Raw genomic sequence first — 18,277 nt, forward strand, 5'->3', positions numbered from 1 at the left:
AAATTGATCAACCTATGAAGTAGTATTTAGGTAATAAAAATTTTAAAATATAAATAAATATAAAAAATGTAGAAAATTTAGGCACATTTATAATATTTTTATTAATCAAAATAAAAAATAAGTGTAATAAACAAGAATTATTTTTATTTATAATGAAAATGAAATACATAATTTAGAACTAACCAAAATGAAATATAAAAATTAATAATATATAGTTCAACTTTTGGGTTAAATGGGGGGTTAACCTTTAATGTCACAAATAAATAATAACATTTAAAATACAAAAATAAAAACAGTACATAAATTTTGCAAAAAACAAAGCATTCAAGCACGTGTATAATATCATATATTTATCATATTAAACAAAAAGTAAGTGTGGCATATCAAAATTAGTTTTACACACAAAAATACAATATATATATATATATATATAGAAAAAATGAGCACATATATAATTCTATATTTACAATACTACTAAAAATATGAATAAGATTGTGGAACATTATTTTGACTAAAATCAAGATTTTTAAAACTGACTTGAAAATGAAATTGCTTTGGCTTTTAGTTTCTAGGTTAGTGTTTCAATCGTCTCTAATTTAAGCGTGTCAAACCAATAAGATGTAAAATATAATGTAACTTTTTATTTTGATCATTACATTATTATTAGGTTAATGTCCAACATATATATACATTATTATAAGAGGGGAGTGTGAGGCTTTGAAAAGGAGTTAGTTGCTTAAAGTTGAGAAGTGACAAAAAAGAAAGAGAAGAATAAGAAGGAACTGTCAGTGGCAACTATCTCCATGTTCACCATAACTGCCGCTACAACACCATTTGCCATTTTCTTACATCTATCTCATTTGTCTAAATCTCTCTTAGATCCCAAATTGTTTGCTTCATTGGTGTATGTCAGATTTCTAATATAATATCAATGTTTAATTTCTCATATCTTGCATTGATTTTTTGATTTTTTTTATTGGAGTTGCATTTTTTTTGCTAGTTATTACAACTTAAAAAGAATCACATAAATGAGAAAACTCAAAATCAAAATGGAAAAACAAAAAACGCTAACTAATTTTGGCCATTGGGAATAACTGAATAAAATTATGATATATGAAAGTTTCTTTTTACATTTTTTTTTGTTTCTAATTTCTATTTTAAAATGAAAATATATTGGAATTAGTATGAAAATAACCCAAAAACCGTTAATTGGGTCGAACATTTTATGGTAAACCATTTGGGTCAGCGATTCTTTAACTATTTTAACGGTATTTTTATAAAGTAGCGGTTCAAGGCCAAAATGGAACCAATGACCTAACTGGTTCCTAGGTCAAATGGTTCAACCATTCGATCTGGTCTGGTTTTTAAAATAGTGAGTAAAATACTTATTTTTGAATTTAATCCCTATTTAATCGTAAGGTTTAAATTGTAAATTGAACTACTACTTTTCATATCATTCAATTCTTTCTATTTAAATCTTACATTTTTTGGCAAATGTATAAAAAAAAAAAGATGTATCTAAAAGATAAAACATTACAAAAAGAATAGTCTAACCAAATAGATAAGCATGTCAATGATACTTGAAAATTCACAATTCGATCTGACTATCATATATTTAGATGAGGTATTTATCTAATCATATTTGAATTTTTACAATTTGTAATTGATTAATAATAAAAAATAAAGAAATACATAAAATTTATAAAAAATTTTGAATATATATGAATTTAAAACTACCCATCATCTATGGGTACGTGTTTTGGCCTTAAATGTCGGTGGGTCATGAGTGCACACTCAGCCCAAATAAGTAATAGGCCCTAAGCCGTCCAATCTCACAAAACCCATCATTATCACATTTGGAGGTGTGGGACCAAGCCGATAGAAATAGAAAACCCATCATATTACATTTGGAGGTGTGGGACCAAGCCCATAGAAATAGAACCGCAGGTTCTGTGTGCTAAGGTTGGTAGACCTTGTATGCTCCCTACTCTGTTCCACCTGTATTGTGTGCTATATAATACCAAACAAAAATGAATTAAGGATTTGCAGAGTTTGATAGCTGTTTTAGGGGCTGCAGGGCCAATTATTTTGCTCTAGATCGATCATAAAAGCAACTAGAGATTGAGTAATTATGGATCATATGCACTTCACAGAGGGTTTGGAATTTGGCTCTGTTTGGTTGTAATGCAAATTATTTGAGTGTAAATTCTGACCAATTTTTATTTTAAATTTTAGTTTATTTTGTTTGATTACAATACAAATAAAGTAAATTAAAACATGAAAGAGAATAAAATAAATCCCAAAATAAAATTAAACGTAAATTTACGTTTTCTTTCATCTGCATTCTTATGTATTTGCACTAATGCAAATAAAACTGCATTACAACCAAACACAGCCAAAACGATTGATCTCAGATCCCATAAAACAGCTCAAGTTCAGCTAATCAACTAATCAAAGAGCGAAAATGTGGTAAGACCGTAAGACAAAAAAAAAAGGGATCCGCCTGGGTTAGATCAGCAGGTTTTTCCATTTTGGTGCCGATACAAATTCACAACCTCTTTTATCCGTATTTTGTTTCTGTGCGTGCGTCGGTGTGATGGTGCTGACTGCTGAGGTAGTCTTGATTTGTTACTCTTGTATAGATCAGGCTGGGCCAAGGTTAGAATGTCCAACATGGGCTCAACTTTGAGATCATCAACTAGCAAAAATAACAAACTAACAACCAAAATGGGCCTGGGCTAGCATAGTTACATACTGCCCATTGGGCACGTGAAAGATAACCAAGTAACAATTGAAGGCTCTGGCAGCAAGAATTAGAGGATAAGCGTCATCACTCATCAGAAGAGAAGCGAAGTAAACTTGTTTAGATTAACGAATTGTTGCACAACGTAAGGATCTGTTTGGTTTGTAATTAGAATTGAAATTGAAAAGATCTATTCTCATAGTTTATTTGATTCAAGCATAAATTAGAATGAGAATTAAAATCCCAGAATAGAATTTCATTCTCAATGAAGGGAAAGGGAATGGTCATTTTCTTAAATGGAAAAATGCCATTTCAGTATGACTGAAAATGAGATTTTCATTCCACTCAACCAAACAGTTAAAATTAAAACAAATTATTCTGATTCTGATTCCAAACCCCTATTCCCGAATAGAGTGGTTCCATTGTTGCAAAGTGATCCATTACAATCTATCACCATGACTGATGGGTTATTTTCTTTCATTTACTTAGACTAGATCGGCTTCAGTCAGAGCAAGGCCCGTTCGAACAGCCTTTAAAACCTTTCATCGGGAATATCTCCATATTTCTGTACTTTATTTCATGGAGAGATATTCCCAATGCAAAGCTATGATGGCTGTTCGAATGGACTTTGCTTTGATTGAATTCGGTCTCTACTTAGACGTACATCTGTGCTTTCACACTTCAATCTGATAGGAGGGGGCAGCAGCAACCAGGAATGCTGATGTTTGTAGTGGTCTGGGCCCAAAGCCCATCACATAGGGATTCGCCTCATCTCCTGGGCCTGGCCCACTAGTTTACAAATTACAGCTAGACCTGTTCATGGGCCGAGTAGCCCACCGACGGGCCGACCCGGCCCCCGAATGGGCTTAAGCATGTATTTTAGCCCGCGAGCTTGACCTCGAGCCTAAAAGCCCGAGCCCGACTATTTTACGGGCCGGGCTCGAGATTTGTTGAAAAAGCCCGACCCGAGCCCGGCCCAACTTTTGTATAAGTTAAACCCTAACCCTAAATATTAATCCCTCTCTTCTCAACCCCTCTATTATCACTCATCTCTTTTTCTTAGTCGAACAAACTCCCTTCTCAGTCATAGTCTCACATAGCCAAACATTCTCAAGAAGACAAAACCAGCACAACCAGTGAACTCCAGCAGTGATTGGTGAGTCCTCCCTCTCTCTCTCTCTCTCTCTCTCTCTCTCTCTCTCTCTCTCTCATAATCGATCTCAGAAGCTCATTTATCAGATGCTAGTCATGCAAGCTCAGGCACCAGCTATGAATCCTCTCTCTCTCTCTCTCTCTCTCTCTCTTTTCATTGTTCGATTGTTCCTCTTCTTATTTCTCCTTCACACTCTCAGAATCTCAGCTCACTTCATTTATCAGACGTGAACTCAAGCATTGGCGAACAGAGGTACCGGCAACGAGTCCATTCTCTTTGCCCTTTTGTTCTATTCCTCTCTTATTGTTTGGTCGGCGGCGAACACAGACACAAGCATCGATCTATCTTTTTGTTAGGTCGGGCTTCGAGCTTTTTGTTAGGGTCGGGCTTTGGATTTTTTATTAGGACCGGGCACGGGCCCAAGTTGTAGGCCCGTTGGTCAGGCCGGGCTCGGGCTCGGGCTCGGGCCTAACAAAATCTTGTTTATGAAGAATAAAAGCCTGACCCGACCCATGAACATGTCTAATTACAGCTGGAAATCTAGAATATGCACCATCTATTTCCAATTTTCTTTTGGTTGGATCTTCTACTTCTACTTCAGTTTTCACCTTTTCAGCGCACTCAACCGGTAAAAATTGCAAAATACATAAATATTGGGATTAATTTCATGAGCCACCAACAAATATTATTGGGTAAATTACAAAGGCCCTTGTACTATGGGTTCAATAACAAAGACCTCTATATTTTTTTTAATGAAGACCCCCTAAACTTTGGCCGTTAGACAAAGACTCCCCTCCGTTAGTGTTTCATTAGTTAATTTCAAAAAATCTCATATAAGTTTTTTAAATGTCTAAACTACTTTTTTGGCTTGAAAGCTTGCAAGCTTGGCTCGATTAATATGTATATACATACATAAAAATGTATATTATATATTTTAAAACATATCATATATATTTTATTATAAAATATATTTTAATTTTATACATGGAAATATATGCTTATATTGTATATAATATAAGAATATACTATATATTATAAAAAATATCATACATATAAAATCTACAAATATATATTTATTTTTGAGCTTTAGAGTTAAATTTGAACTCATTGAATATTTAATCAAATTGAGCTCGAGCCAAAAAATATAGTTTGAGTTGAATTCAAACCTAGTAGTATTTTAGTCAAGATGAGCCAAGACATGCCAAAGTTCAACTCGATTGAAGCACTAACTTGGGTTATGGAATTAAAGAATATAGACGAAAAATATGTTCCATTTCTTATTTCTGATCCTTCTAGCTTCTGTTTCGATCTTTTCTTGTTTCATTTTGGTCATTTTTTATCTTTTGTTTTTTTTTTCAATTATGTAGTTCTAGAATTGCAAAAGAAAAGGAAAATCTTCTAAAGTTATGTGCTTGCACCACCTATTCTACAGTTATGGTCAATACTTATTGTGAAGAGTTTTGAAGGTGATTTGGCCCGACCAATTCATGCACGGACACGTGGAAGCAACCTGCTGATTGGACATTAACTTGGCATTCCCTGTCACCTCAGCGAGCTAGGTCACCTTGGGTACCTCGGGCACCTCGGCCAGGACTGAGGTCCAAGTAGCTCATGATGGCCTGACCTACCGAGGTGACACGTAACAAACTTCTAGTAGCTAGCCAGCTATTTCTGACCTCTTTGGGATCATGATGCACGTCTGCAAGCCTTATCCTTATTCCGCCTAAACTGGATGAACTCGATAAGCCTTATTGGCTAACACGAAGTCCACCTCTTGGCGTGGAACGGACTCCTAACAGCATGGGCCGAAGATCTCAGGGGTGTTTCGTGAAACCCACAATAGTTCATCTATATAAGGGCACCAACCCCAATGTCTTAAACTATGCGTGATTTACTGCTCACTAGCCTACTAACATACAAGCATTCAGCTCGCTCAACAAAGTATTAACTTAAGCATTAAAGTACTCACACCGGATAAATCACCTTGGGTTCTCTGAACCTTCTTCTTTTGCAATTCGACCGGCCGGCGAAACTGGCATCCGAGTTGCCCTCCAACTAAGAGTATTTAGATGGCGCACCATCAAGAATTAATGAGAATATGATGATAAACAAAAAGAATCTTTTGCCTTCCTTAAGTATTTTGCAGTTTTGACCAATCGTAGTCTAGTTTGTTTCGAACATGTCCACGTATGGCTCGGTCCTAGCATATGGGTGTTCTGCGGTTCTTACTTTCCTCCAACGACTAAAAGCAGCCTATTCCTTCGGCAAGAATCAATTAACAGTGGAAAAAAAAAAAGACTGTAAGGTCGTGATTAAAAGTATCGTATTCCTTGGGTAAGAACCGACGGACTTGATTTAAGATGGGATCTTGGTCGTAGGTGGGCTCCATTTGCTAGGAGAAATGCTCCATTGACATCTGCATTTGAATAAATTTTCTTCAATTAAAATTGGGCTAGCAGGGAGTTTGTCTTGGGGAGGCATAAATTCAGAAAAAAAAAAGAAGATTGATTGTTTCTTTTATCTGATTGCAGCACTACGTTTCCGCCATTAAAACTCCGTAAGAAATATTCATCAGAGATGGGAAGAATTTTATTTAGTAGGGGGATTTTGAAAAATATACACAGTGGACATCTGGCAAAGAGCTGATGAAGGGTATTTATTTTTCTTATTTAATAAATATTAATAATAAAACCATACAATTTTAATTCAGAGCACGAAACGATAAATTCGATAATTGCAATGGTGAATCCTCCCCTTCAAATCGCTCACATTTGATTTCAGATTTCTTTCCTTTTTCTCAGTTCTTTTGTTTATTTATTTATTTTATTTTAACGCTTGCTAAGGTTGGGTACTTGCTTTCTCAGCAACGTTCGTTCGGCTTGGACTTTGGACGAGAAGAATGACAAGAAGAAGAAAATAGAGTAAGGGCCCGTTTGGTAATTCTTTTTGAAAAGATTTTTTCGTAGCTTTGACGGTCAAAAGGTGCATTGAGCTTTTGACATAAGATCTGAGCAGCCCAAAGATTATTTGGGAGATGCACATCTTTTCGCATGTCATTTTAAGTCTTTATGCATGAGATTAAAATGCGGAAGACGCAGATTCCTGAAATTAGCCCAAAATGGGCTTTTCGCATGTTTTCGGTGCCCCATCTTTTGGTGGCGGGATCTTTTGCGTGCCAAACAAAAATAGACCGATTTTCGGTATTCCCACCTTGTAAGCAACCGAAAGACGTGCCAAATAAGACCTAAATTTAGTGAGGTATTTTGATAATTTAATGCCTTCCGTTATTTGATTTAACGGCTAAAGAGTATTTGTTGCAACATAAAAGTTCAGGGGTCTTGTTACAATATCTTTGTCACTAACCCTATAATATAAGGGAATCTTTGTAATTTACCCAAAGTAATTTTTAGTTCGATTTTCGGATATTCCGATTCTTTTCTTCTTATATTTCTCATATTCTAAGGAGACAGCCATCATTTAAGCGAGAGCAAAGCAAATTCTCGTAATTTTATGTTTTTCTCAAGAACAAGGTTTGGTTGAACCATAAGATTCCACGCCAGTAATAAAATTTAGAGATTTTTACAGTTAAATCCACCCGGGGATGGTGTATTGTGGATAGGCGCGGGGAGAGTTATCATACCTTTCTTAGGATCGGCTTCAGTGCTCAGACCGTTCGCACTGCCTTTAACATTCGTGCATTGCGAATATCTCCGTAGTTATATGTTTGTTTGATGAGTAGATATTCTGAATGTAAGGCTGAAGGGACTGTGCGGACGGTGTGTGCACTGTCTTTTGAGCACGGAAGCGATTTCCCCTTAGGCCCTAACCGTCCCTTCAAGACTTCAAGCATTCAACTTGAACCCATACATAAACCCTTATCAGTTATCGGCAAGTTGGAGTGCTCTCATCAGCTTCCATCCCTCACACTGAAGAGTGTCGATACCTTCATCAATGGCGACTTCCTTTCCTTCCATCGTAAGAACTTTTATTTATATACATTTATTTTTCCATTTCTTCGCAATTCCTCTTTCAGCATGTCTTTACGTAGATGACAATTGGGGTTAATTTGCTCGCGCAGGCGAACATAGGCACTAGGGTTTCAGGCCCAAGAACTATTTCACAGCGCAAGGTCATCAGCCCTTCTTGTAATACCCTTAGACTTCAAAAATGTACTTCGCCGTCCGATATCTCGTCGCTGTCGACCTTCTTATCCGGTTCGCTTCTTTGTCCCCCTCTCAGATCTTCTTCATTTCCTTCTTCTCAAAGGAGAAATGCTTTCTTTAGCTCCACTCGAGCCTCAGCCCAGGTCAGTGAGTAATTCGTCTTTCAAACTATCATGATTTAGTTAATTATATGAAGTACTAATTAATCTAGTATTTATTTATGTTATTTTGCTTAATTTTCTCCATATCTCTTGTTCATTAGGAAATGCTCTGATTATTATAGTTCTTTAAGGTTAAGCACTAGTAGCTTAATATGCTTGTTTTTCTTCCAGTGCTCCATTTATGCATCCACATTTGAGTTATTGAGTTGCATTGTTTGGGGCTGCATTATGCGGAATTATACTTGTAATTGATGCAATTACAGATGCTGCATTGATGGTTTCACAAAAGCTTAGATTTGTTTGGTCAGCTGATAAGCAGTTATTAGTGGTAAATGCAGTAGCTTGCGTGTTTGTTTGTCTTCCAGTGCTCCATTTATGCATCCACATTTGAGTTATTGAGTTGCATTGTTTGGGGCTGCATATGCGGAATTATACTTATAATTGATGCAATTACAGATGCTGTATTGATGGTTTCTCAAAAGCTTAGATTTGTTTGGTCATCTGATAAGCAGTTATTAGTGGTAAATGCAGTAGTTTGCATGTTTGTGGGTTTTGGATTTCTGACTTATGCTTTTCTATGTGTTTAATGGTGTTGCAGGAAGCTCCATTGCAATCTAAAGTCACCAACAAAGTTTATTTTGATATAAGCATTGGGAATCCTGTCGGAAAGCTAGCTGGGAGGATAGTAATAGGTTTGTTTGGTGATGATGTGCCTCAAACAGCAGAGAACTTTCGAGCACTATGCACAGGTTTTGTTATTGAACTTCTTTATTCATACTTATATAGAACATAATTTTTGTTTTGTTTAATTCAAAGAGTTCTTCAAGACACTATGGTTTTGATTTTGATTGCACTTGATATTACACAGGAGAGAAGGGCTTTGGGTATAAAGGTTCCACTTTCCATCGTGTCATCAAGGATTTCATGATTCAAGGAGGAGACTTCGATAAAGGAAATGTATATGCTCTTTTCAAGTTTCTTATTTTTACAAGTTATTTTTCTTATGCAAGACTATATGAAAAGGAAAAAGAATGGCCAGAAAAAATTAAATAAATGGAAGCATGAAGATGGACAAAAGGAATATAACAATATATTTAATTGGGAACATTTGTATTTGTACTTGACCTCAAGCCCAAGGTCAAGCCCGAACTGTCCACCTGAGCCTCGCCTGCACTAAAATTTGGTGCACTTGGGTTGTGCTTGGGCTATATGCATGTATGTGTGCAAATATGTGTCTCTATATGCATATATACATGTATATAATTGGGCTAGACTCAGGTTGGGATAAAGTTGGGCCGGGTTCAGGCTACCTAAGGGATAGGACCAAGCCCAGCCTGAAAAATTGAAAAACCCAAACTTTTGGGCCAGGCCCAACTCGAGGACTAAAAATCCAAGTCCAGCCCATGTAAAATTGCGGGCTGGGTTGGTTTGGGCCTGCCCAAGTTGCAACCCTAATTAAGGGACCCAAAGATTACTTTGTTTTGAAGAGGCTGCACACATATTTCTAGTTCATTTTCATGAGGGAAGAAGCCATGACAATGCCAGTTTTTAAAGCCAATTTATCATGCTTCTGCTGCATCAAGTATTCTGTAGTGGCACTTTGGGGAAGAAGAATAGAATTTCCATATGAATTGTTTGGTTGGACTCTTATTTCAGTTTGAATACTCATTTTGACATGTATAAGGAAATTGTGGAACTTCATTTCTCTTTGTATTTTTCAATTAAAATTTCAGCATTTTAAACTCAAAGGATATGATTCATCACCATTGTTTAACACTGACCATCAAAAGAAGAAAATGGAGTTACCAAACTTGTGAGCTTTGTTTCATTAAGATGCATGCATCAGAAGCTGTATATAAAATCTTTCATTGGATTTGAACAATTTGTCAGTTGTCACTTCACAATTACTGTAGAATACAGTCTTTTCCTTTTATTTTTCATTAACTTGCATGCATGGAGCCACGCACACATCTACCTTAACTCTACAATAGTGTTTGAGGAAGGACACCTACTGAGTTTTTAAATTTCATGCAGACTTCAAAAATTTGATATTTTGTTTCAGATTCAGAGGTTACCTGAACAAAAAGTGATTAAGACTTGAGAGTGAACAAAATAGAACTGGTGAATTCTGTAATTGATAAAAAAAAACTGGTGAAGATAATATATGTTATTACTTTATACAATAATGCACACACATATATAATATAGTATACTACATATAATAATATAATATATACATATATTGCGGGCCTGGTTGGGCCAGGCTAGAAATGATCTCCCTTAACTAGTGGTAAACTATTGTATTTTTCTGATAATTGTGATAAACTATTGTATTAAGTACATTGTAGAGATATGGTTCAACTATTGGGTCAACCTAGTGATTCATGCCATCATATATATAAAATATAAGATATTATGTATGTCGTATTATATGTGTAAGTTGTTAGATGTTTTAAAATGCAAATGTGTGATGTGAGGCGTTCCTCTACCTGGAGGCATGAGTCATAGTTCAGAATGTGACAGGTGTAAGCCTCCTTAACTAGTAGTAAACTACTGTTTGAAGTATATACATTGTAGATATATGGTTTGACAATTGGGTCAACCTAGTGACTTGTGACATCATATATAGAAAATATAAAATATTATGTATGTTGTATTATATGTGTAAGTTGTTAGGTGTTTTAAAATCCAGAGGTGTGATGCGAGGCATTCCACTACTTGGAGGCATGAGGCATAGTTCTGAATGTAAGAGGTGTAAGCCTCCTTAAGAGGAGGGGGATGAGGAGGAAGGAGGCATAAGCTTCCTTTCTGTCTTTTTGTATGAGTCGTGCATGAGGCATACTTCTCTAGCACACCTCATGCAAAAGTTGTATGAAGCATATGCCTCTTGCACCTGAGGTGTACGCCTCAGAGGCATTAATGCCTCTGGCTATGCCTCCCACACCTTTTAAACCACCGGTTTTAATTCAAGTGACTAGAGTTCAAGTTTTTTAAATAATATTTTGTCAAAAATATATATACTATATTCATATTTAATCATATTGATAAAAAATATATATTCATATTTAATCAATATAGATGAAAAACCAAAAACTAACACAAGTGGCATGATGGATCAATGGTAATACTTTATTTTTCATAAAGTAGAGGTTACATGTTCAAATTTTACCATTGTCATTTTATGAGTTGTATTAAAATAGTAACCCAGGTGGGTCGTTGAAAAGTGGTTGGGTTGTTCAAATCCAAATGGTTTTCTACAGTTCTCATGGGTTTCTAATTGATCAACCTATTTTTTATTTAAAAACTGATGATCTAAGAAACCAGAATTGCAACCAGTTCCCGGTTTTCAAAGTTTTACCTTGTAGTTTGGTTTGAGTTGATAAACATTGATGAGAGGCATTGTACTTCCATTTCCATTTTAGTGAATGAAATATTGAAGTACTACTCTGCAACTTTTGCTGTAAAAAGGGATTCTTTGCCTCTGATGGTGGGAGTCCATTGTCCCCATCCTAATATTGGTGAGACTCCAATGACTTCAGTTTATTTTAAATTATTTTGGTCTATTTCTTTCAGTTTATTTATTCTTTTTTGGCTTAATAGAATTCCATACTTCACTGCTGCAAAATAAATATATTTTAGTGAGACTCCAATGTCAATGTGGGTTGGGTAATTACTAATTAGATTTATTTATCAAAAAAAAAATACTAATTAGACTCTCTCTCTCACTCTCTCTCCCACCCTCACCCCTTTTCTATGTAATACCATCACTGGAGCATCTTTCAAGCTCTTTTCAGTGTCAACAACATGTGACTCGGATTCTGCACCTGCACTGTGCTCCTTCTATCCATACGACAGCTTTTCATGTGAATTTTAATGTAAGATACCATGGTACCCAGATACCTGTACAAGGTGTAGTATCATGTCAGATACCTTCGATTCAAGGTTTAAAATATTGGTGTTAGTGAAATATCATTCATCCAAATATAGGAAACATGTTATCCTTATCCTTAAGTTTTCTGACAATATGTAAACAGTACGGGTAGAGTTAGTCAATTTCCTAAACCATAGGGGTACTTTAAGAAATTTGCCCATATATATATGTATGTATATATAAACATGTTGGAAATGTTATATGGAAATATTTGAAAAATTATAGGCATAGTAGAAACATTGTGAAATGTGGAAATATACACTTGTATTTTATGAAATGATAAAAGAAGCATAGATACAGTTATTATCTTATTCCAATAATCCAATACATATAGTTAGGACAAGGCTTTGATGATGATCTGGCTTCAAACCATCAAATAAAGCCAAGAAACTTAGGTTGATATACAAAGCTGTATGCTTTGGAGTTGTCTTGTAGACTTTTTTTTTTTTTATTGTAAGTTGTCTTGTAAACTCTAAGAATTAAAACTACATAGTAGAGTAAGTTTAGGCAAAATTAATGATTCTAATACATCAACTAAATGATTTATTATACAATAAAAATAATATTTAATGTCTAATCCAAAAATAATGTTTCTGCTCCATAGGTGGGCAATAATGTTCCCGCTCCATATCTGCAATACTATTGTCAACTCGTCATGTTATGATACCATCTCTTGTATTCTCCATATCTGCAATGCTATTGTGGATTCCTTTAACATTGCTTGTTGTGGTACCCATGGAAATATTAGGAACTATGTAAACATTTTATTCATGCTTCATTTTTTAGCGAGTTCCCTTTCCAATACCATATCCCATGATCCCATCGTGTCCTTGCTGCATCTGGGTAACTTTGGGTCATAGTTTGCTTTTTGAATAGGATTCCTGTGTTCTGTGTAAAACAGATATTGTTAGTGAACACCATGTTAGAGTTGAAATAAAGTAAAACCAATGTACCAGTGAACAGCCAAAGTATTTGTTCTAAACCCCCCTTCTGGCTCCTTGGCATGTGTGCACCTGCTTCAAGAACACCTTTTGTATTGATTGAACCAATCACCCGAGTTCTAGTCAGTGGAACTAATGAACCAGTAAAACTAGTTTCATGCATGTCGCACATGGGTAGTAGGGTAGTACCCTTTGCCTCTTTTTCTTTGTTATAACAGGTTATCCATGTCTGAGTTGTGCCATTCAATCTATCATCTCTTGTGCTAATATCTTTGTGAATAGTATGCAAAGTTGTCAATGCTTTATCTGCCTTATGTGGTATTTCATGATAACTTTTTTCCGCTGGTAGTTTGTCTTGTGAGATAGTTTTTACCTCGATAATTTATTGAGGAATTCCTGTTAAAAATTTAAGCTTTATCTGCCTTATGTGGTATTCATTTTTAATAATGGTACAAATGCCTACAGCTTCAGCTATCCGGTAAATGGTATATCTGTTTCTTGATCCTTGGGGAATTACTATTGATTGCAGGGTATTGGCGGCAAAAGTATATATGGTCGTACATTTAAAGATGAGAACTTCAAGCGTAAGTTGATCAATGATGCTGCTATCTGCATATAAACAAATAAGCATGATGTGTGGTGCAAGTGCAACTGGGTGGGACCTACCTAATTTCCTAGTTCAAAAATAAATTATTTCATCTTATCACAATCATCCTATCCTATTTATTGTGTGCATGATCTGTGATTATTCTAGATCTAGATGGAACCAATTGTCCAAGTGTTTGCCATATTTTCTGCTTTAAATTCTTTTATATGAAGTATGAATTTTTGAGGTTGTTGCAGTGTCACATATTGGACCAGGAGTCGTTAGCATGGCAAATGCAGGCCCCAACACCAATGGAAGTCAATTTTTCATTTGCACTGTCAAGGTAATTAATTCATCACAAAATCAATTTCAGTTGCAGGTGAAACCTGTGGACTGGAATGGAGGTTTGAGAAGATATGGATATTGATAGATATTTGTAATTGGATGTAATACAGACACCATGGCTGGATCAGAGGCATGTGGTGTTTGGCCAGGTTTTAGAAGGCATGGACGTGGTCAAGTTGATTGAATCTCAAGAGACTGACCGGGGGGACCGACCAAAAAAGAAAGTGGCAATTAGTGACTGTGGTGAACTTCCAATGGTGTAAGAAGTATCAAATCGTTACTTAATTACTCGACCTTTTCTGCCTCAAAACTGTTTTTTCCCTCATTCATTGTAGAGGAATATTTTGTGGACCAGCTGACCAGGTGGTCTGTCAGCCAGTTTTACACATGGTTGAGATCGAATGGTTGGATCTTGTTAAAAAGTTTTACTGGAAACAATGAAGATTGTAATGTTTTGGACATCAAATTACAGATTACAGGAAAACAACTTGAAAAAATGATCATTACTTGCGTTTCAATTATTTGATGAGAAATGATATGTTATGAACTATGATCAATTTAGGTCATAATATAGAATGTCTTTATCAAGTGGATTAAGATATTGGAACTGAAATTCCAGGGCTTCTTAAGTCTCAACTGGTAATAAAATCAGGTGAAAGATTGTAGGGAAAAGTCTCCAGGTAGTATCTTCTGGTCGTGATAGCAGGGTTTATATGATGGTGATAATGGAGTTCGAATTTGAATGAAGTTATTTTTAGTTTATTTTTATTATAAAATATGATATTTAAGTGATTTTTATGAATAAAATATAAAAGTTTGGCCACTTTTAGTTTAGTTTATTAATGATGTGTAGTATCCGAATTTATAGCACTGGTCCAATCATATAAATAGGCCCATGTCTAAATACACGGAATTTTGTTATTAAATATCATCATTTTCATTTAAGCACTTGACCCAGTTAAGTGTTAACGGTGGTAGGCTGGTAGCGTCAACATTCTTTTATTCCCTGTTTTCATTTCATTTTTCTTTGAGAGAGAGGGAGAGAGATCAATTATATAGAAGAAATTTACATTCGGTAGAAAGTTGTGATTACTACGCGTAGCATCTTTAGAGACAAAATAATCATGATCACTCGTGAGTTGAAATCTACTCTGAATTCCATGAAGATGGCCGTAACTGTTCAAGCTATTGAACTATAAAGCTCATCTCTGAATAAATAAATTAAATCCTCGGTGTTAGAGCACCAAATACCCTTTACTTGGTATTTCCCTACAAAATGACACTAGCATCTCTAAAAGTTAGATCAACAGTATTCTCAGCAGGAGTGCCGGAATGTACCTACTTGGAATGACGTCTTTGTTAGAATCTCAAAGAACCAATGCTGATGGTGGATCATTGAGCCCTTGCAGTTGTTTCTGGCCACCATGCTTCCATCCTTCCAAACTCGTAGCTGGATTCTTGCCATATCTTATTGACACCGCCACCTGTTGAATATCTCTTGAATATCTCTGTTGTCGTTATTGTGAGAGTTGGTTTGTTTCCGGTTGTCATTGACGATAGGAATGGCAATAGGGTAGGTTTGGAGCGGGCCAGCGGGGATTACATTCCCCATCCCCGACCCCGATTTCCAAATCATCCCCCATCCCCATCCCTTTTTCCCGTCGGGGAAAGAAATACTCCTCCATTGATGGAGTTGAGTTCCTTGTTGGAGACCCAGATCCCCGGTTGGTCTTGGTTCATGAACCTTGTCAATGGAATCATTTACAAAAAGAATTAATGACTAATTTGTGTGTGATTTTGTTCCTTTTTGTCCTGCTTGAAGAAGCTGAACTAAATGACTTATTATTTTCATTTTTTAAGTCTGTTTTGATTAATTTGTGACTTCAATCAACACCAATCAGGGAGATGAGATGACTGGGTCTTGCTCGACCATGGAGAAATTTTGGGATAATCATGACCCAAACCAGGAGAAACTTTTCGTAGTTCTATCTCTTTGAAATACACTAATCAAGAAATCAGAAATCAGGCTGTACTAACCAAAATGAAATCTCCGATGGAACTTGGAAGTAGATTCATGTTTGATGAAAAAACAGACTTGCAAAGTTGTGAGTTGTTTGTGTGTGTGAGAGAGAGAGAGGACTGTTGCCTCACCTGAAATCTGAAACTGGTCCAACTGGAAATACCGAAGTACCAAAGACGAAGAAGAAGAGTAGAAGAGAAGTAGGGTTTCAGTTTCAGCCGCCAGGTTCTGTTCTCTGTTTTGTTGAGTCTCGAGAGTTTTTGTTATTTGTTAATTTGTTTAGGTGTAAGGTGTTTAGTGAATTTAACTATTTAAGTACTTAATTAGTGTTTTGTTAATTGCATTTCCCATCCCCGTCTCTGAACCCGATTGGGGATTTAGTTTTAGCCACATCCCCAGCCCCAACCTTGCCAAAGCACTCCCCATACCCGATGCCGACGGGTCAGGGAGCTCGGATACCCGTCGGGGACGGGGAAAATTGCCATCCCTACTTGATGACAACCTCTTTGAAATTGCCCAAAGAATCAGATTTGGATATTTGGTTGTTAATATAGAAGAGGATAGACTATTCTTCATTATTTGGTTCTTGTCCACTGGCTGGGATTTTGCAAATGTGCCTAGAGGAACCATGAGATTTAAAGGACCTTGCAAAAGATTCCATTGTTGGATTTTAATCTCATAAGAGATTAAATCCAATGGGTTTGATTGGTCAATTACATGAGAAATTGCACCTTGCACACTTGTTTGGAAAATTGACTTTTCTCTTACAAAACCCAGTTTTGAATTTGTCCCACATTGGAAAATTATAAGCTTTGTTTTCAGTATTTTAATAGGAGCTGATTTATACTCAGAAATAGTAGAGGAGAGTATGGAGGTTAGATATCACGCAACGCGCGGCGTAATGAAGCGCTTTAGAGGCACACTTGGCTTGCACCCGCATGGCTCACTAAGGGTGGCTTTGGTTTTGCTGTGATGACCATTGACCACTGTTGATGAGATCAACGGTCATGGTTCGATCGGGTGTGATCAAGAGGCACAATTCCAAGTTAACAGCCATTAACTGTTAACTATCTTTTAAATAGTCACAATGTTTGAAATTGTGACTGTTCAAGGTGCCTTCTCTAAACCAGCACCTACCTTTTCTTCATACTTCTTCATAAACTATTTAAGGAGCATGAATCAGACTTGTCAAACACACATTTTCGAAATCCACTTTCTCTCTTTCTCTCTCTCTCTCTCTTAGTCCGGTCTGCTACACTTTCACAGAAGGTTTCTTCAGAGACTCTTCAGCTTTGCTAGCTGTAGATTCTCGCCCAAGGCTCTGTTGTATCATGGGAATGGATTTGCCTGTAACCCAACAACAAATTCAGTGAAATTGAGTGATGGCAAATAATATTCTAAAGATAGTGTCTTCAGATGCGCCTCAGAGCTTCTCCTCCAAAGTTTCAGTGACCCCATTTTCCAATAATTTTAGAATGTTATTCTGCAATGGGGGTGGAAGCAAGCATGACTTTGATCAAGATGATGAACCAAGATCTTGTTCGACTGAACCAGTTCGATGGAGCAAATTTTAGCTGATGGCAAGACAAGATGATATTCTTTTTAACCACACTAAAACTGTAGTATCTCTTGGATCTTAATTTGCAATCACTTCCTGAACCCACTGACAAAGACTCAGAAAAATTGAAGAAGGAAAGATCAAAACGAGAAGATGATTCACTTCTGTGCCGATGACACATATTGAATGCCTTATCAGATTAGCTCTACAACTTTTACAAGAAACTCACATCTCCAAAAAAAATCTGGAAGGCTCTGAAACTCAAATACAAGGTGCAAGAAGCAGATACGAATAAGTATCTTATCACAGAATACTTTGACTTTACCATGAACGACTATAAACCCATACTGGAGCAAGATCACGAACTACAGGTGATAGTCAACAAAATTCGATCCCTTGATATCATTTTTCCTGAATCTTTCCAAGTTGGAGCAATTATTGTTAAACTACCACCCTCTTGGAAGGTTTACAGGAAGAAGCTTCTGCATAAGGCTGATGAACTTACCTTGGAACAAATTCAGCAACACCTTCGTATTGAAGAAAGAGTCTCGAATTAGAGACAGTAGGGATAAGAACTTGGCCGGTATGCTGAACTCTAAGGTAAATTTTGTGGAAAATGGATCGAAGAGGACTAATCCGACATTACAAGTAAAGAAGAAGGATGGGAACTTCAAGA

General features: G+C 36.2%; 1 protein-coding gene and 1 long non-coding RNA gene across 3 annotated transcripts; one reads left to right on the forward strand and one right to left on the reverse strand.

Annotated features, from left to right (window-relative positions):
- Window positions 1-7,493: 7,493 nt before the first annotated feature.
- Window positions 7,494-14,333, forward strand: PNSL5 (cyclophilin 20-2). The gene is made up of 7 exons (XM_088979641.1): window positions 7,494-7,871; window positions 7,975-8,202; window positions 8,819-8,969; window positions 9,089-9,177; window positions 13,622-13,676; window positions 13,936-14,021; window positions 14,134-14,333. Exons 1-7 carry the CDS (start codon window positions 7,848-7,850, stop codon window positions 14,284-14,286), a joined length of 786 nt encoding a protein of 261 aa, XP_088835767.1. The 5' UTR covers window positions 7,494-7,847; the 3' UTR covers window positions 14,287-14,333.
- On the reverse strand, window positions 11,889-16,477 carry LOC148862417 (uncharacterized). 2 transcript variants are annotated; one of them, XR_016110313.1, is made up of 3 exons: window positions 16,175-16,477; window positions 15,362-15,507; window positions 11,889-12,120 (listed from the first exon to the last, which is right to left on the reverse strand). It is a non-coding gene; the product is annotated as an uncharacterized LOC148862417 (long non-coding RNA). The 2 variants fall into 2 exon arrangements; XR_016110312.1 differs by lacking the exon at window positions 11,889-12,120 and adding an exon at window positions 12,399-13,039.
- Window positions 16,478-18,277: the final 1,800 nt, after the last annotated feature.

The sequence above is a fragment of the Nelumbo lutea genome, chromosome 3, assembly GCF_056320005.1.
Source record: "Nelumbo lutea isolate HS-2025 chromosome 3, American lotus-T2T, whole genome shotgun sequence".
In the NCBI taxonomy this organism is placed as follows: domain Eukaryota; kingdom Viridiplantae; phylum Streptophyta; class Magnoliopsida; order Proteales; family Nelumbonaceae; genus Nelumbo; species Nelumbo lutea.